The sequence below is a fragment of the Apium graveolens genome, chromosome 4 (genome assembly GCF_009905375.1).
Source record: "Apium graveolens cultivar Ventura chromosome 4, ASM990537v1, whole genome shotgun sequence".
Classification (NCBI taxonomy): domain Eukaryota; kingdom Viridiplantae; phylum Streptophyta; class Magnoliopsida; order Apiales; family Apiaceae; genus Apium; species Apium graveolens.
Window position 1 is genome coordinate 309,669,087 of NC_133650.1, and position 20,338 is coordinate 309,689,424.

A 20,338-nucleotide genomic window follows, 5' to 3' on the forward strand; every position below is an offset into this window, starting at 1 on the left:
GTGTACATTGACAAACCAGTCAAACACAAATAGGAAAAGTATTTAGGTACCGGAGGGAGTACCGATTATGAAAAGGAAAACCAATTAACGGAATGAAATAAAGTACAAAAGGGTATAATTATACAAATGTAGGTTGCAATACAAATACAAAGTTTTCAGCAGAATTTGTAAGAATTAAAACAATATTTGTTCCAGATCATCACGGCACATAACCTTTAATAGTGGCCTTCAAAAGTCACCAGAGTTTCAAAATTCAGAAAGTTTGAAGTTCTACTCATATCTTACCTGAAAGGTACCTTGCTAGAGAATTGATTGGCTTGTTGGGTTGAGTACTCGCATCTTTGTACAAGGTAGTCAGCTGCTATCCAAGGGAAGCTTAACATTACAGTCTCCTTGTCATTAGCATCAGGGTCTTGCAAGTCCAGTGACATCTTCACCCATTCGGGATGGTAAGTTACCTGGTACCATGCTGATGCCTTGTGTTCATATGCTGCATTCTTTTCATCATTCGAAAGGTCATCAAAATCAGCACCCATATGCTCAAAGACCCTCCTGAACTCCTTTTTCAAAGCGTTGTACGCATTTTTAAGTCTCTCTTTTAAGTCACCTTGCTTGTTACTACAATTTTTTGGCATAGACCAAATGTGTCCCGTTACAACCTCTTCTTCCTTGTTGACCTTATACTGTCCTAGAAGGCTATTTAACTGTTCATCGTAAGAGCACTTAATTCCCCATGCATCATTGATGAAAGTTGTCGATCCTGGTGTCTCGAGATCCGTGTCATAAGGAATTTCTCTAGGAAGAAAATTAATCTCCATAGAATCTGTCAAATCAATTTCATAATTATCTTTGATTTTGCGATAAAGCCTGCCTAATATTTTAGTAGATTTGTATGACTGAAAATCCTCTTTTCCCAGAAAGTCTGGGTACAATTTGGGTTTTAGATGAGATGGCATGATTATAATTTTTCCAGTTTTTGGGAAATCAACTGCTTTGGCTGCAAGCTCTGCTAGAACATGGCAGTTCTCATCCATTGCTCCATAATCGCTGCTATCAGCATGAACCACATGGGCATTGCAGATGGTACCTAGGCTTTCATTGACCATGTTTCTAGCGAAGAAATCTGAAACGTCCTGTAGTTTCAAAATTTAGAATTTGAGCTACCCTTTAAAAATAAAAAGATACATCATCTTCTTATATGTGTCTCTAAGCAACATAACGACAATTACGAGTTTGTGACCAAAGATAGGCTATTACTATAAATCATAAATGATAAATAAATGTCCTTGGCATAAATCATCGAGTGACCAGGTCAGAAGCAATTCAAAACAATATCATAGTAGTGTAACATTTTTAAATCATCTAGAATTCTACATGTGAAAAATACAACTTACAATGACAATTTTAGCTGGACAATTAGACAGTCAACTTCCATTGTACTAAAAAATACTATATTGTTCTGTCTGTGATTTAGAGACAGTTTTGTACCACAAGTACTACCACATCATTGCGCTTCTTTTTTTTAGAAAACTTCATGTTAGAGAACATTACAAATTGGAAACATGAAGTATAGATGAGAGTATCCTATGTGACATGAGCCAAACAGTACTTATCATACCTTTTAACCATCAGTCATACACACTAAATGTTATTATTGGTACATAGATGATAGAACAGTAAAACCTTTTATCTCATTTATATGTTCCCTAAATAGATAAAAAAGGTATGATTCTTAAGCATGGCATTATTTAAAATTTTAAATGTAATAGTCGTGCCATTGAAAACTTGATGCACAATAGGAATTTCAAATTTGTAAAAAGCATCTCGTTAATTTAATCACGATAAATAATTTTATTCTGTCAGGGATATTTTAATCATGATTAATAATTTTATTCTCTCGGGAATATTTCACAACAATTATAAGTTTGGGTAAATATAACTTTAAAATTGACACTTTAAATATATCTGTATTCACTGATTAGGTTTTGGTGATTAACTCGAACAGACAACAGTTTCCAAGGATCTTCAAAAATTAACTTCAGAGCAATTTACCAACATATGCAAAATGATTACCTTAAGGTTAACATCTCGCTTCAACTCTTTGGCTTCTGCAGGGGTGTAATCCATTGCTGGCCAGCTCGCTTTACCAGGCGGAACAAGATTCTCATCCCAAGTGACAAAGTAATGATCGCCATCAAGGTCACTTCCAGACGCTTCATTTGGATGAGGTCGATCTCCTTTTTGCGGAAATACCAGGCAATCATAAAGATGATGCAAGCTGGGAACATCTACCGCCTCTAGAATGCGCATATCTCCAGGATGTAGACAGGGGTTCTTTGCCACCACAACAAGGCCCTTAATTACTTGTAAATCTCTTTTTGTCTCCGAAAACTCTGAACCATGTTTCACAAAGCAGTTTTCAAGTGAAGGATTTGACACTTGAACAAAGCACTGGCCTTGTTCAAGTATTGCTAGCTCATCCAGACACCCCATTAACCACCTTCCTGAAGAAACATAAATCCTAGCCTTTTCTCTGAGGTCCCCAAACTGTGCAGCTCTTATACTTGTTAGCATGCCTCTTAAATGAGGTTCATTTTGAGGCTTGAAACCAGCACTTAACATTATAGCAGCCGTGTTTCCTTCTTCAGCACACGAGGAAGTAACAACATCGAAAGCTATGTCTGCACTTACAAGCATCTGATTTAGTTTAGATATCATTGACTCCTGCATATCCCAAAATACTTTATCACTGACGTTCAAAGCTGAAAGTAAGGTTATAAACTGCCTATTTAAGAACCCAGGCTGATAACGAGTCCAAGAACAGATTTCAAGAATAGTGTGGTTGGACACAAACTTGTTCATGCTTGACCTCAAAGAAAGATGGATCCCACTTTTACTGGCTGGCCAACAGGCAACAACACCTTTGCAGCCACCATATCGTATCTGATAGGCACACGGAGGGCTTACATTCAATTGCAATCTCTGTGCAACTTCCATTGCAAGATCATGTGATATCTTGCCAATTCCATCAGAAAAATCATATCCATTCCTCATGATATCTGCAAGCTCAAAATCTACGTGGTCATGAGGAACATCAACAGTTGCATAAGTAGAAGAGAAGCACAGGCCCATTCTAGCAGCACACTTTGCAACATTCTTGTTGGTGAAGCGGCCCATCCAATTCGAAACATCAAGCACAGAAGTGTTCTGGTCCCCAGCAAAAAACCAGGCAGACCGATCCCTTAGTTGATTAGCTGAGAAGGCCAAAAAAGAGTACTTCCTACCACATAAATGGAATCCATCAATTATTATATCCTTCATCCTTTTAAACACTAAGGTTTTTTGGGCATTCACATTTGATGTGATGTCTCTCACAATAGGAGCAGGATAGTAGGTGACAACATTCTTATTTAGTGTCTGCATGCCATCATCCATAAAGGTAACCCGTATAAATCGATCAGCAACTGATTTATAGTGCCTAAGAACCCTATTAGAAAGTTCAACTTCTGGTGGAAGACAGTAAGCTCTTGTCGGGGTGATGATTAACCTTCTAACTTCAACAATATCATCCAACTCTCTGGTTCTTAAGAGCTTAGGATTTTTCAACAACCAATCCTGAACATTTTTCATCCTTTCACATGCATTAAAATAAGGACGCTTGGTGGAACATATATGTTTCAGTGCGGCAATATTTACTTCCTCCTTTTGGGATTTTAATAAATTAAAGAACTGATCTGACAATGTGTGCTGACTGAATATGCCTTTATGCAGTACAGCATTCACCAAAAACAAGGTTTTAAAGTTAATACCTTCCTTAAAGTGTATACAAAATAATGGATCAGGCAACGGCATTCCAAAGTCAGGTTCATCTTTTATAGTAAGTTGTGTCTGCAAATCTCTGATAGAAACCCTTTGCTCTTTCAGGTATTGCATAGCCTTCCTCAACTTCAAGCCATGGCGTGGTTGGATCAGCATTCGATATATATTACACCGACCGATAGCACCGCTCCTAGTAAAATCTGTGGTCCGAATCCAAGGATCATCATCATCCAAAATATCAAATGGAACTGATTCTTCGATATCATCATCTGCAGTTCTATAGTACAGCTTTGGAGAGGAATCCAAATGCAGCAATAAAATTAAGTGTGATGTATCACTATAATTTTTCATCCATTGTATGTCTCTGACCAAGAACTCAACCTTAAAATTACACTTTATTACAGTATGGTTTCGTGTACCCTGGAAAGAAAAAGCAGTGTCCATTGTAAAAACGAACTTGCAAGTTGCATCAAGGGGGTCCACAAGAAAATCTACACCAGTAGGCGGGCCTCTCCAACCAACAAAAAACTTATCTTTGCTAACCCAGCTTCCAATCTCAATAAGGACATCTGGTAATTTAAAGGGCGCCTTGCCTCTCCTGCTCTGATTCATGCGATGTGGATTTCCAGGCCCTAAACTAATCTTTAAAGGATTATATCCCAGTATAAGCTCTCCACACCCAGCAGCATCGAGAGCTGATCTTGCTGAATCAGGAATTGCAAAATGCACAAATGCATGTGGGATCACATTATCGTACGAATCTAATCTTTTAAGTTTTGTAGTGTCAATTGCAAACTCTGGATACGTTTCAAAAGGTGTCGAAGAGGTCTTTAATCTACATCTCCAAACAATCCCCACATTTTCTTCAAAGTAATCCAGAAGGGTCTTTGCAGTTACCGAATAATCAAATCCACCAACACTAATTTGAGTAACTACCACTTCTCTTTCACTTTCTTCAGACCCCATTCTTTTAACAACCGCAACTACAATCCAATCCACGATCCTCTGAAATTCAATCCTTACTTTAACCTGGCACCCTAGGTAACATAAACTAATTACATACAATTTAAAATTATCTCTCAACTTACAAGATGATAAATAACAGTACTGTCTAAACCTTAACCAATAAACTAAAAGTAACATCAAAATTATTCGAAAAAACACCTTCCAACAGATGTATCGAAACCAATACATTACATGTTAACCATAAAATGAAGTAAAACATAAAAATCATAACAAGAAAATTAGTCTAGAATGAAGATAAATTTCATAAAAAATCATCTAAACCCTTAAAACATCAATGGGTTTAATACTTTAATCAATTACAACATAAGCAATCAATACAGATATGATCAAGTTCGGAACTTTAAGCATAAACAATCAACACAGATATGTAAGATAAAACAAGAAATCAAAGAAGAGTAAAAAACACAATAAAACTTCACGAATTAAAAAGGGCTACTAAAAATATACATACACGTATATGTACAGATTATACTGATGTGCCAATAATGTTATTATTAGACTAACTATAGGAGATGATCTTCTTTGCTTAATTAGCCAACCCCTTCATATGGAATTGTTGTCTTTTATTTATACTAAGTCCCAAATGGGCTGTGGGCCTTCTTGGGCTTTACATAATGTATTGTAATTATTCTAACTATAATTCCTTTGGGCCGTCTTGTCCTGGTCAACATTAGTCCTCCTCCTTGTTTTGCGCAATATCTTTAGATTTGCGTTTTCGTGCTTTCCACCCTTGCGTTTTGAATTCCGAGATTTTTGTCTTGATACCTGAATAAAGTTAGTGACCGGACAGGATAATAAAATGAAGGGAAAAATCAGTGAAAAAACGAACAAACGAAGAAAAAGAAAAATAAGAAATAACTGTTAATTCGAGATAGGAGTCAACTGCGTGTGCCCGAAAAAAGAAAGGAATTAAACGTAATGCTTTTTTTTTTGTCTTGTTGTTGTTCTCTCTCCTTTCTTTTTCTTTTTCTTTCTTCTTTTTTTTTTGGAAGGTATATATCCGTTCATGTGTGTTTTTGAATTTATTTTTCCAGGTTTTTTTTTGTTTTTGCAGATTTCCGGGCTAACCTCTTCGACTTCCTCTCCAGGAATCTAAAAGGGGATTGCTGCGCGTTCTTGGCTCGCGTTGTAAGTCGTCTACTCTCTCTCTTCCTTTTCCTTTTTATCTGCGGGTCGGTCGTGTTTATCTATAGTTTACCAATTTATAATGGCCGACTTTCCTTCGTCGTCGTCGTCGCATAGTGCCACCAACCGGGACCCCGTGAAGCGACCGTTAGAGGAGGGTGACGAGGAGTCTGTTTTGAACTTGGATAATCTAGAGATCCCGGACCTAGGTCAGTGTGGATCTTTTGATTTCTTAGGGAGCGATGAGTTTCTGAAGGGGGTGCCTCCAGGTCCTATGCCCTCTCCACCCCTAAGTCCTCGTACCCTGGAACTTAGGAATAGGATGGTCGAGGAAAGTCTTCGACTAGGTAGGATCGAATTTGAGAGCAAACCTAGTCTAAACTATCTTAGTTATTACATCACCGTCGACCCCCCTGCGAGTAAGTTGGAGAAATACATCGACCTGTCTAACGGCTACCGGTATCGAGTGCCGACAGCAGATGAGAGGGTTTGGATGATGCCCGAGTTCGGGATGCATGGGGTTGCGATGATAATGTTTCAGTTTGGTCTTCGTTTGCCAATGCATCCGTTCTTCCTGACGATGTATGAGGCTATCGGTTGTGGTTTAGGGCAGCTGACACCGAATTCTGTTGCTCAGTTAAGTGGTTTCGTGGCGCTGTGCTGTGATAAGGGTCGATCACCGACTCTGAAATTGTTTTTCTCTATTTATGGTGTGCGGTACTATGGTGGCCAAGTATATTTCGACTCCCGGCATCGAAGGATGAAGATTGTTAGTGTTAGGTCATCGAACTCCGGTTATCACTCGCAATGGTTGTACGTTGGGGGTCCTGACTTGGAATTTGTAAAGCCTTGCGGGAAAGTTAGTTAGGGAACGATTGATTATTTAAATAACATGGAGAAGCACGATACTGCCTACCTCGATGAGTTTCATGGGTTGAGGACATGGTATACGTACTTAGATTTGAAGGACTCTGGATTTTTTGGGATGCACGATTGTAAGGGGGATGTATTAATTGTTATTGCCCTTATTTTGTTTACGTACTTAGTTTTTGCACTTGTCATCGTCGGCTCTTGCTTATTTTAATTTTCATAAGTGCCTATATATAGGATGGCTGACTTGTTGTTTTGTTTGTTTCTTTGTAGTGGAAGGCGCCTCACTTAAAAAGGTTTTAGACGGTGGGATTCGAGGAGGAATGGACAAGGCAATGATGTTGTTGCTGCAGCGTGCCGCGAGGAAGCCTGCTGATGCGGCCAAGGCTGGGCCGTCGGGGGTTCCTCATTCAGTTTCAATTGAATTGCTCGATGACCAGGGAAACAAGGTAATTGAAGACAATGAGAGGGTTGTTTCAGATCTCGTCCGCGTGGAAGGTAACCCTCGAAAGCGGTTTCGGAGGGAGGATGATGAGGTAGCTGTTGGAGGACGGGGGGGGGGGGGGCGGGGTCGAGGGTGTGAACAAAACTGTGGCCACTGCCGGGGAAAGGGTTTATGGAAAGACCGTCGACCCTCGATCGAAGAAAGAAGTGATGAGGGTCGAGATTCAGCCCACGGAGCGATGGACGGGGGGATCAACCGTGCCCTTGAGAGCACTTAATCTCTTTAACTTACCTCAGGATTTGGTTGCTTATGATGGGAGGAAGCGTGAGGACCTTGTTGATCGATGTAAGAGCCGGGCTGGGAGGGTACGTGCATTCCCTTCTCTTTCTTTTTTATGTGCATATTCCTTTATTTTCATGTTCGGTCATAGTCATTTATAGTCATAGTTGTCGACCCTGTTTTCATGTCCCCCCCTTTTTTTTTTTGCAGTTTCTTTCCGATTTTATGCATATACTGGAGGATTACAAGGCTGATGTTGATGGTGACGCTTGTTCCAAGCTCGAAGCTGAAGTTGCTGCCTTGAAGGGGGAAAATAAGAAGATTGCGGTGGGTTTTGCGGAACTCGAGCATAGGGTGGCTGATTTGTCTAAGGCAAATTCCGCACTGTCGAAAAAGGTTGCTGAGATGGAGGCTACTGAGCAGGTGTCGAGTGGGAGGATACGAGAACTCGAGGGTCGACTGCTCGAGGTGGAAAGGGAGCTTGAAGAGGAAAAGGGGAAGCGCCAAGGCTTGGTTCGAAAGGTCGAAGGAATGGATGGCTCCTACAAGTTGATCGTGAAGGAAAATGAAGATTTGAAGAAAGAGGTAGAGAAAGCTGTTGAAGATATCGCTGGTGCTCTGGGTGACGGTTATGGACGATGTCTTCGACGGATGGAAGAGGCTGGTATTGCCGTCGAGGGTCATGCCTTTGATGACTATCTTCGTGACCAGGCATCGAAGGGTGATAACGCATGAAGGCAGGGTATGCCCTGTGGTTTTTTGTAATCGAATTTGAACATTTTTATGTGTTTAAGAGTTTTATTGATAACACCAGATGATGGATTTGTAGGAAGTATAAGGTATGCGATCCATTGTTTAAGTTTATTTCCATGTTGTAAGCAGTTACGTATTGGCTGGTTTTACCATCTATTTGTCTCGAGTTTGAAATATTAAGCCGTTTATCAAGTTCGTAGTCGAGTGTTTACATTATGCGAGAGATTTTATTGCCCAGACCGTCGTCGTGAAGAGGCTGTATAAACATTTGCCTAGAAATGAATGATTTTCGAGTCTCCGATTATTTGAGTTATATACATATATATTTTTTTAGTTAAGTAAGGAGCGAAGAAAGTGAAAGTCTGTGCTTTTTCCAAGTTAAAGGAATTTGTTCATCATAACCTAAACACCCCTCGGTGGGAGCCTCGAAACGACCCCTATTACATCGAGGGTTTGTCTTTGAAATGGCATTTACTGCCTCAAGATAACAAGTTACAACTGAGATTAAATTACTGATAGAACTTTTTGAGGTGAATTCCATTCCAGGCATTTTTGATGGGTTTCCCGTCGAGGTGCGCAAGCTCATAGGTCCCCGTACTTACAAGTCTCGAGATCCGATAAGGGCCTTCCCAAGCTGGTTTGAATTTTCCTGAGACAGTGGGTTGTGATGCTGCGGAATCTCTTAAGACAAGGTCGTTGACCTTGAAGTCTTTGGGTTTGACTTTTTTGTTGAAGTACCTTGCAGTTTTTTCTTGTTGGGCAATCATCCGCATTCGGGCTTCTTCCCTTGTTTCTTCTAACAGATCATTATGAAGGCGAAGTCCGACGAGAGATAGAGCATGATCGAATACGTCGACCCGTGGTGAGGTGAGACTTATCTCAACAGGTATGACAGCATCGACTCCGTATGCAAGTCGGAAGGGAGTTTCGCCCGTCGCACTTCGGGGAGTCGTCCTATACGACCACAATACATTCGGTAGTTCGTCGACCCAACATCGGGGTATTTCTTCAATTCTTTTCTTCAGGCCATGTAGGATGGTTCTATTTGTTACCTCTGCTAGTCCATTTGCTTGGGGGTATGCTACAGATGCTTTGATGTGCTGGACTTTTAATTTGAGCAGGGCCTCCTCAAATTGTTTTCCTACAAACTGAGTGCCATTATCAGAAACTAAGATTCTGGGGATCCCAAAGCGAAAGACAATGTATTCCATAAAGAATTCTATCATCTCTTTTTCTCGAATTTTAGCAAGGGGTTTTGCTTCGACCCATTTGGTTGCGTAATCCACAGCGACTACGATGTATTGGCACTGATTTTTGGATCTTGGAAAGGGACCCACAATATCTATTCCCCATTGGAAAAAGGGGCATGGGCTGAGAATAGAGTTCAGCTCAATTGTGGGTCGACGGTTTACATTTCCATGCAGCTGACATGCTTGACATTTCTTGACGTAATCTTCACAATCTTTCCGGATTGTAGGCCAGAACAGGCCTTGTCGGATAACTTTGAGGGCTAATGTTTTCCCTCCTAGGTGCTCTCCACAGATTCCCGTATATATTTCTACGATCGCTTGGAGGGCCTCTTCTGGAGACAAGCAACGGAGTAGAGGCTCAGAGAGGGCACGTCGGTATAACTCCGAACCCACAACACAGTAGTTCCTGGCTTTGAACATGAGAGCGCGGGCTTCAGACTTATGCTCAGGCAACTTGTTGTCTATAATGTATTCAAGGAAGGGTTGGCGCCAATCGAGCCTAGCCTGGATTTGATTGACTGATACTTCGTCGATAGAGGGGGTCTCCAAAATGTCGACGTATGTTGGGCTGAGATTAGTGGGGAGGTTGGAAGAGGCTAGTTTGGCTAGAGAGTCGGCCCACTGGTTCTCCTCCCTGTCGACGTTTGACATTTTCCATGAAGGGAATTTGCTAAGAAGCTCTTGTGTTCTTGTTAAATATCGGGCCATCCTTTCATTATGCGTCTTAAATTCACCACTTATCTGTTTGTAAACCAACTGAGAATCCCCAAATATGTTAATGACCTCTGCTTCGAGATCGGATGCGAGCTTTAGCCCGACAATGAGTGCCTCGTACTCGGCCACGTTGTTTGTGGCGGAGAACCCGAACTTGAGAGCCTGCTGAATTTTGAATCCTCCTGGGCTGATTAATATGACCCCTGCTCCTCCAGAGCTGGATGTCGAGGAACCATCAACGAACAGAAGCCACAGACGAGACTGATCCTCTTCAGGTTTGTGCGTCTTGGATTGGAACTGGCATTCGGCGACGAAATCTGAGAGAACTTGGGCCTTGATCGCCGTTCGAGGTTTATACTCGATGTAGAACTGGCTTAACTCGATGGTCCAAGCTGCGAGCCTGCCTGTTATGTCGGGCTTGTGCAGGATTCTTTTCAGAGGAAGATTGGTCAGAACATGGATTTCTCTCGCTTGAAAATAATGGCGTAGCTTACGACTCGCGACAACGAGAGCGTATACGAGTTTCTCGACTTGAGGGTATCTTGTTTCCGCGTCTCGTAGTGAGTGACTGATGTAATATACAGGAATATCTTTTCCCTCATCGACACGGACCAATACTGCCGCGACAGTTTCGTCGGAAGCTGAGAGATATACCCGTAGCGGCTCACCTGCTAAGGGTCGTGTTAAAACTGGAGGATTTGTCAAAAACATCTTTAACTTCATGAAATTTTTTACACAGTCTTCGTTCCATTCAAACTGCGATGATCTGGAAGCTTTTTTCATTGCAGAGAAAAATGGGAGGCATCTCTTTGAAGATTGGGGAATGAACCTTCGAAGTGCGGCTATACACCCTGTGAGTTTTTGTAAGTCTTTAATGGATCTTGGTTTGCTCATTTGTAGAATAGCTTTTGTCTGAGCTGGATCGGCCTCGATGCCTTTCTGGGTAACCAGGAACCCCAAAATTTTACCTGCAGTAAGGCCGAATGAACACTTTGCCGGGTTCAGTCGCATGTTATTTGCCCTTGCATTGGTGAACGTTTCTCGAAGGTCTGTCACGTGGTCGGAGGCAGCTTTTGACTTTGTGATCATGTCATCGACGTATATTAGCATGTTTCTTCCTATCTGCGAAGAGAATATTTTATCCATTGTCTGCTGAAAAGTAGCACCCGCATTGATTAATCCGAAGGACATTACTTTGTATCCAAAGACCCCCCTGTGAGTGATGAAAGCAGTTTGTTGCCAGTCATGGGAATCCATCTTAATTTGATTATACCCCGAAAAGGCGTCCATAAAGGACAGGAGTTCATTTCCCGCTGTGGCGTCGATGAGTTGGTCGATATTGGGCAAAGGGTAAAAATCTTTAGGGCATGCCCTATTCACATCTGAATAATTGATGCACATTCTCCACTTCTCATTGCTTTTCTTAACCAGAACTACGTTTGATATCCATGTGGGGAATTGCACGGGCTCGATGAAGCCGGCGTCGAGGAGTCTGTCGACCTCTTGGTCGATGGCTGCTCTTTTCTCGGCCGAGAATATGCGTTGTTTCTGTCGCACAGGCCTGGTGTCCTTACTGATGTGCAGCGAATGTCGAGCAATGGTCTCTGGGATGCCAGGCATGTCCCTCGGGACCCAAGCAAAAATATCGGAGAATTCCCGGATGAGGTTTGTGATATCTTTTTTGAGATCTGATGAGAGGTTTTTGCCAATTCTTGTTGTTTTATCGGGATTTTCTTCAAATACTTCTATATCTTCTGTTTCTTCGAGAGGGGAGCATGAATTGCTTGTGGATGAGTCAATCAATTCCCTTGGGTCGATGTCTAGTACTTGATTGACTTTTAACTCTTCCTCTGTCTTTTTTCTTGGAGAAACGGTGGTTAGGTAGCATTGTCTTGCTGTTACTTGATCCCCAATCATTTCTCCCACGCCGAAATCTGTGGGAAACTTCATTTTCAAGTGGGAGATAGATGTTATAGCTCGGAGCGCGGTGATCGTTGTTCGTCCCAAAATGGCGTTGAAGCTTGAGGAAGCGCTAATCACATGGAATTTGACCATTTTCCAAATCTGACAGGGTGGGGAACCGAAAAGCACTGGCATATCGATGGTTCCTACAACGTGAACCTCATTGCCTGTGAACCCGTATAGCGGGGTTCGGGAGTTTTCGAGTCTTCGATCTCCTATGTCCATTCGGGAAAAAGCATGGTGATATAACACGTCGACAGAGCTACCATTATCGACCAACATTTTCTTAACCGTGTTGTTTCCCACACGTGTTGTGATGACGAGAGCATCTTGATGGCCTTCGATGAGACCGGGACGATAATCGTCATCAGAGAAAGAGATGACGGGGGAGGGATTCGCTCGAGGGCGTTTAGCTGTCGAGGGATTGACATTAAAGACTTCTCGAGCATAAATCTTGCGAGAGTTGTGGGAGAGGCCCCCGGCGGCTACGCCGCCAAAAATAACGTCGATTACACGATCGTCTTCGCCTCGATGGTGACGCTGGGTTCATCATCGTGCTGCACATAGTGGACTAGTTGCCCTCGCCGAATTTTTCCTTCGATGAGATTGCTAAGTTGAAAACATTGCTCTGTTGTATGGCCGGTGTCTTCATGATATTCACAATATCTGGAGCTTGGGGGTCTTCCTGGTTTCATGGGTCTTGGAGGGCGATAATCCGGTTCCGTTTTTAACACCGCCAAAATTGTCATTTTCTCAGTGTTGAGTTTAGTGAACTCTTTTTCAGATCGATTGTGGGGCTGCCAATCTCTTTCTCTTCTATCCCTCGGGGGAAGGTCTGATGTACGAGGCGGGGACGACCTACGTCGCTCTCGGCGCCTTTCCCTCGCAGGGGATCATGGACTGTAGCTTCGGCGTCGTTCATATTTTGACGACCTCCGTGGAGATTGTATACAGCTTACCGCTTCTTGAAGCATCATGCGGTGTTCTATAATCTGGAACGCGGCCTGTAGTGTTTTCGGCCTTTTTTCAAAGATCTCTTCTAAAAGGAGGCCATGCCTAGACTTATCGATGCCCGCTGTCAGGAAATTGACAGCCATCTGTTCTATTAAGTCTGGAATTTCTGCTATCTCTTCTCTGAACCGGGTTAGAAAACTCCTGAGACTTTCGCCGGAGCGTTGATGCATTGTCATCAAGGATGCAGTAACTTTGATTCCTTTGTAGTTGCTGGAAAATCGGGCTTGAAACTTGCTTTTCAGAGTTGTCCACGAGTCGATTGACCGAGGTGGCAAGTTACTGTACCATCGGAGAGCCGTGCCTTGAAGGCAAGTGGAGAAGAACTGACACCTAGCGATCTCCGAGTGGCCGAAGAAAGCCATGCGACCATCAAATGTATTTAGAAATGCTAACGGGTCCGAGGATCCATCGAAATGATCGAGAGCAGGCGTTTTCAACGTCCTGTCGATGCGCGCCTTCTCAAGCACTAATGATAGGGGGCTCTCGGAAACGGTTTCAAACCCTGCCTGATTTCTCATCAAGGTACTCATCTGGGTGATTTCCTCCTGCATTTTAGCGAACTCCTCGTGAGATATAGATTCTGTGGATTCTGTCTGATGCGAGACATCGGCAGATGACACTGTCCTCTGTCGACGTTCGCGAGGTTGCGAATATGTTGACTCCGCCGAGGGCTCATATTCGTACTCCGCATCATCCTCGTCTTAAAATTCATCGTCTTGTCCTTCATTTTGAATTGTAGTTTGTTGGAGCTCTCAACGGAGACGGTGAATCTCGCGTTTTCGCTCAAGTTTAGCCTGCAATCTCTGAGCTTCGCGCTCTAGAAACTCGAGTTCTTCATCTGAATCAAGCGAATCTTTTGGATTTCCTTGGTTTTGGTCTTTTAGTCTTTCTTTCTTTTCCAAATGTAGCCGAACGTCGCTCGAGAGAACTTTTTTTCCTTTAGATGTTTGAACTCTAAAACGCTGGTCTGACACAGCTTTTCTTTTTCTGTCCCTTTGGAGTGAGTCCTTCAATCCTAGAAATTGATCTTCTGGAGGAGCCTCAGGTGGAGGGAACAAACACTTCGGCTTCAATGCCGGTTGTTTAGGAAGCTCGCGATCGCCGTGGGTCGAGGGGTCGGCGGCAACTTCTGCCGTCAACTCCTTTACCTGAGTCGGTCCGGCGGTTCCCGGATCAAGCTCTTCTACGATCATCTTCTGGTTGGATCTTGTTAAAGCAAAGCTCCTTCTAGCGCCAAATGATGTGCCAATAATGTTATTATTAGACTATAGTTTTAGGAGATGATCTTCTTTGCTTAATTAGCCAACCCCTTCAAATGGGATTGTTGTCTTTTATTTATACTAAGTCCCAAATGGGCTCCATCCTTACAATGTGGGCCTTCTTGGGCTTTACATAATGTATTGTAATTATTCTAACTATAATTCCTTTGGGCCGTCTTGTCCTGGTCCAACAATACCTTTGTTGGGGTGGATCATTCAAGAAAACACAAGCTCATTCGAGAGAGTGAGAAGAAAGTACTCCCTCCGTCCCAAAATTGGATGTTCCTATATTGACTTCTGGTACTGTTTACGGTAAGCGATTGACTACTAATTTACGTCTAATCTATAATATCAAACATAGTCATGAGTGATTTTGTTGGATTCGTATTTATCAGTACTTTAATACAGTGAAATTTTTATATTTAATACTAATACGAATTTAAAGATATTAACGATCAAAAGTGTGCATTGGCAAACGTGTTCAATACAAAGAGGAAACATTTTTGTGGAAACGTTTTTAGGAACGGAGCCAGTACTAAAAAGGCAATGAAGAGCCCCACCACTCTTGTTCTTTTAGAATGTTTTGTTTTTTAATTTATAATTAAATGTTTTGCTGCTTGAGAAAGCTTTTGTGTGTGCTGTAAAATGTTTAAACAGAGAATAAAATAACAATAGTAACAATTTTATAAATTAGAAAAGTATGTTTATCTTCACGCGGTTGTCAATTAGCATGTGAGAGTGTGAGAGGTGGTTTTTTTTCTTTCTATTTTATGTGAATTTATTATCAAGTGAAGTTCAAAAATCTTCCTCACCAAAAAAGATGTTCAAGCTTTTAGGGTGCCTTTTAATTTTTTTATTCAGATTATGTTTTAGATGTATAACCTGTTTTTCTTTCATTACAAAAATATGATTTTTAGAATTTATATTAAAAAATATACTCTCACTCCGTCCCTTCCATTTATTTAAATTTGGGTTGAATACGGAGGTTAAAAAAAAATGAAAAAATACTGGAGAAAAGTTAAAAAATTGAATAAAACAGTGAGATCGATTAAAATATCATGTCTAAAGTGGGTTTAGTGAGATAAATAGTGCATGTGATTACTTTTTATATTATAACAACTTTATTATTTTTGGACATTTTTGAAATGTAAAGAATTGGAAGGGTCATTTCAAAAAGAAAATTGTAAATAAATGAGAGGGATAGAGGGAGTATGTGCAATCTATATTTTCTTTATCTTCTCATGGAACTGAAAGTATTAAAATACCAAATTGTAGTTATCACAATATGATAAAATTAACTAATTTTATTCAAATTTAAGTTTGATTTCCACCCTCAGCTGATAACCTTGATATGGAAACAAATACAATACAATTGGGGGTTATTTTTGTAAATACATGAGAGAGATACAACTATTACAAAATGTCATCCAACATTTGTATGGAAAAATGTTATAATCTTAGGTAAGATACATGAGATCAACCCAGGCCCAATTTTCTCATAATATAATTGATTCCATTCTAAGTCGGGTTCATTTTTTTTTTATAATTTTAACATTCTTTCACACTTTGGGGTTTAAAATCGAAATACATTATAATATTACATAAAACGGAAAAAATATCTATATCATCAACATTAATACTTTCGCGATCTAATTATTTTTCATTATGTACATAATTCAAGGAGAATTCATAATTTTTAAGTACCTTAACTTCTATGGAAGCATATGAAACTTGAGTGACAATATCCTCTTCTAAAGACTCATACTTCAGGGGTTTCATCATAGCTACTTCAAGGGTTCGTACCTCTCATAATGTAATACTAGTTATGGGATATAATGCGGAAAACTTCCACTTTCAAGACATGATTTTAAATCACCAATCAATTCTTCCAGAATTAATTTATGAATAGGAAGTTCAATCTCGCTAAAGCATTGAACACATGTATATATGACTTGATAATATGTTTGGAACTGCTAAAAGCATCTAACATTTAATTAGCAATATTTTGCATATGACTAATTATTTGAACTTCAATTTTATACTGATTAGTATGTGGATCGAAGCATTTAGTTCTGAAGGATTCTATCACTTATGAAAAAATTTAATTACTCCAAATGAAAGTAATGTGCAGTAATCAAAATAACAATCACCATCATAAGTAGTAAAAATATCCACATTTAACGGTTCAAGAAATCTTATAATAGGCGGTGAATCAAAACCAACATATATACATATCCTTCTTCGTGGTCCCATATTTGATCTTTGTTTGGTGATGCAATAGGAACATATATGAAACTACCAAAAATCTTAAAATGAGTATTATCATGAATTTTATCAAGGGCTAATTGATACGCAGATTGTTTATGATAGGCAGATAGCCGAGCCCTTATTAGATTCATGACAAGTAATATAACATGACTCCACACATAGGAAGGTAGGTTGATTATAATAATTAAGGGACAGACAATAAGTTGTAAGTCTTTATCAAAGACTCTGCCAAACCATTCTGTGTATGTACATAAGCCACTGGATATTTGACTAAGTTAATTACCGACGTACAATAATCATTAAAAGTTGAGGACGTGAATTTTTACGACATTATCTAAAAGGAAAAGTCCAGGATAACTTTGTGACTTCATTGGTTAAATGAGATGATTATCTCCTTCACCATCAGGATTGTCATCTGCCTTCATCATCTCTCAAATCATTATAAAATAATCAGTATTTTTTTAAATCTTCACAATTTTTTCTCTAGATTTCACAAAAGATTATAGATATGGGTGTCCAACCCTCCCCTCTTTTCATTTTGAGGGCCTTCATATCCTCCTTGTAGTTATTTTTAAGATATCAACCGAAGAATTTAAGTCCCTCGGGATTAGCGTCAATACATGCACCGAAACACCTTAGGATAACTTGTTATTTGAGAAAAAAGTCTTTGTTATCAAACTAAAAATACATGTGTCACGCCACTATAAGTTTTTTAAAATTAGTGATAGTTAAAATATTGTATATAATAATGTTCATTAACATTACTCATTTCGTTTAAATTTACAACATTATCAATTATATCAACATTATTTGAATCAAACTCTTAGGATAACAAACAAAAATTTTCAAAACAAATAAGGGGAGACTTAATGATTTGATTAATAATGTTGATTTTATTGGTAATGTATTAAATTTAAACACAATGATTTATGTTAATAAATTTTATCATATACAATAAGTTAAATATTAAAAATTAGAAAAATTAGTATTACGCCTCATTTATTTATTTATTTATTTTTATCGTAGGTAACCCGCAGCCGCTACCCTTCGGGTGCGCACTGGGTAAACCCTACGGGCTCACGCAATAGCCTGCAAACCACGTGAACCAAGGTAAACCGCATTTAAGCGACATGCTCTGACTCAGGAGGCATAATCATATATTCTCCTCCTGTGGGATTCGAACCTGTGAGAAAGATGATAGTTTTCCTCTCTTTAACCAACTGAGCCAACCCTTGCGGGCGCCTCATTTATTTTTAGTTCAATTAAAAAAGATTTTTTTTCCCTAAATAACATGTACGTTTAGTTGTTTTGATGTATGCATTTGACGACAATGCCGAGAAAACTTGCATTCTTTGAATGACATCTTAGAAACAATTAAACAGGACATGAGAGCCTTCAAAATAAAGAAAAAATTTGGTTGGAGGACATCCATGTCTACAATTTTTCGGGAAATCCCGAGGAAAAATGTGAAGATTAAAAAATACTATTTTTTTAATTATTACAAGAATTTGAGAGATGATGAAATCGGATGAAGATCATGATGGTGAACGAGATAAAAATCTCATTAAATCAATGAATTCACGGATCCATCTCCAACATTAGTCCAATTAATAATGCTGTCGAATTCACATTCTCAACTTTCAATAATTATTGTACGTTAGTAGGATTCTCAGTCGAACACTTAACTTGCATACATAAAATGGTTTGGTGGAATCTTGGTTTAAGAGAATACAACTTATTACTCGTTCCTTATGTTATACAATCTATACAGAAATAAACCAATATGTGTATGTGTGTGTGAACAAAATAAACAAACAGAGTAACAGAAAATGAGGAGAGAAGGATATAATCCGAGTCCAGTGCAGAACTGTCTCCTTAAATCTTATTAGCCCTCACCATCGTGTGCGAGCGAAAAGCCTCCTAGGATAAAACAGATTGCAGTGATGCAGAACAGCACTCTCAGCGAGCTTAAAACAGAGCAAGAAATTATCACCGGAGGAGAGAGAGGTAGGGTTTTGTGTTTAGAGGCGAATGTGATTTTGGTGTGTCTAACTCTAACGCCCACTCTTTTCCATAATTAAATATCATTAATTATGGAATCGGTGTAATACTTGCAAGCTACTCTATTCCATAAATAATTTGAAACATAATCAGATTAAATATATCAAGACATACACCATATCAATTAATCTGAAACAAAATCAAATTAATTTATGTCATAATATTTGAGCCAAATTTTAGTGGAAAATAATAATTTCCATTATTAAAAGAATATCATCATATCTCACACATCTTTTAGTCATAGAGCTCAAAATATGACTTACCAATATGTGTTATACCCATATTTTCCAACAATCCCCCACATGGGTGAGATTGGTGATCTTAGTAGCACACACCAGACAGACAGACAGACTCAAGGTTTGACTTGGTGATAATTTCTTCGATCAGATATAGCATACGATAAGTAGAGAATGCTCCTTGAACCTTCGCTCGAGTAAGCATACCGACTTTACTGGTAGATAGTAGACGTGCTTGTCCTTGAACTGTTAGACCATTTGTGTAAATGATGATATACTTATCACTATATCTTTCCTGACTCGTTCAGCTCTCATGGGTATGTCCATTTTGGCCATGGAATATCGTCCTGGTTCTGCAGGAGTTTCTAAAGAATTGTGTCTCACAATTCTCCTTTGAAGTGACCCCACTTCTCTCCCACATAGGTGATCTTTGTCTTATAGAGTAACCCGCGTTTACTCAACTGAATTCCATGCATTCAATATTTTTGAACTCCATGTATTCACTGAAAGATCATTAAAAGCTCAGAAGCTTAACCTCGTACCTTACGGGTCTCACTGTTTCTCATCATAGGAACAGGCCAAGGGTTATCCCCATAGTGATTTGGTCATCATGATTTAGTTGTCCCATTGAACCAAGTTCTTGGGATCTCCATTCATTAATGGTTGGGTGTCCACCATGATGCCGTTAAGCAATAGGCTTAAGGCCCATCCCTCTCGATGATTTCTCAACCACTTATCTTGATAACCCTTTGGTTAGTGGATCCACGATATTATCCTTTGACGATATATAGTCAATGGTAATAATTTCGGTTGAGAATAATTGTCTAATGGAACTATGTCGTCATCGTATATGACTGGACTTTCCATTATACATCGTGCTCTATGCTCTGCCAATAGCGGAGTGACTATCACAATGTATCCCTATTGCAGTCACAGGCTTTGGCCATCTTGGAATATCCTCCAGAAACTGGCGTAGATATTCAGCCTCTTCAGCGCATTTATCTAGTGCCACGATCTCAGCTTCCATCGTGGAATGAGTTATCACCATTTTCTTGGAGGATTTCCATGATACTGCCGCTCCGGCTAGTGTAAATACGTAGCCACTCGTAGACTTTAGCGCCTTTTTGCTAGATATCCAGTTTGTGTCATTATATCCCTCTAATACTGCTGGATATCTGCCATAATGCAGTCCATAGTCTCGAGTTCCCCTCAAATACCTCAGTACTCTTATGATTGCTTTCCAGTGATCAGCTCCCG

General features: G+C 39.9%; 1 protein-coding gene across 2 annotated transcripts; it reads right to left on the bottom strand.

The window, feature by feature from the left end:
- Nucleotides 1-98: 98 nt before the first annotated feature.
- LOC141721704 (RNA-dependent RNA polymerase 6-like) lies at nucleotides 99-14,778 on the bottom strand. Of its 2 annotated transcripts, none has more exons than XM_074524754.1 (3): nucleotides 14,714-14,778; nucleotides 2,074-4,856; nucleotides 99-1,133 (listed from the first exon to the last, which is right to left on the bottom strand). In XM_074524754.1, the coding sequence occupies exons 1-3, from the start codon at nucleotides 14,730-14,732 to the stop codon at nucleotides 282-284; spliced, it is 3,654 nt and encodes a 1,217-aa protein (XP_074380855.1). In that variant the 5' UTR covers nucleotides 14,733-14,778; the 3' UTR covers nucleotides 99-281. The 2 variants fall into 2 exon arrangements, with proteins under 2 accessions (XP_074380855.1, XP_074380856.1); XM_074524755.1 differs by having other exon boundaries at nucleotides 2,074-4,848; nucleotides 14,714-14,759.
- Nucleotides 14,779-20,338: the final 5,560 nt, after the last annotated feature.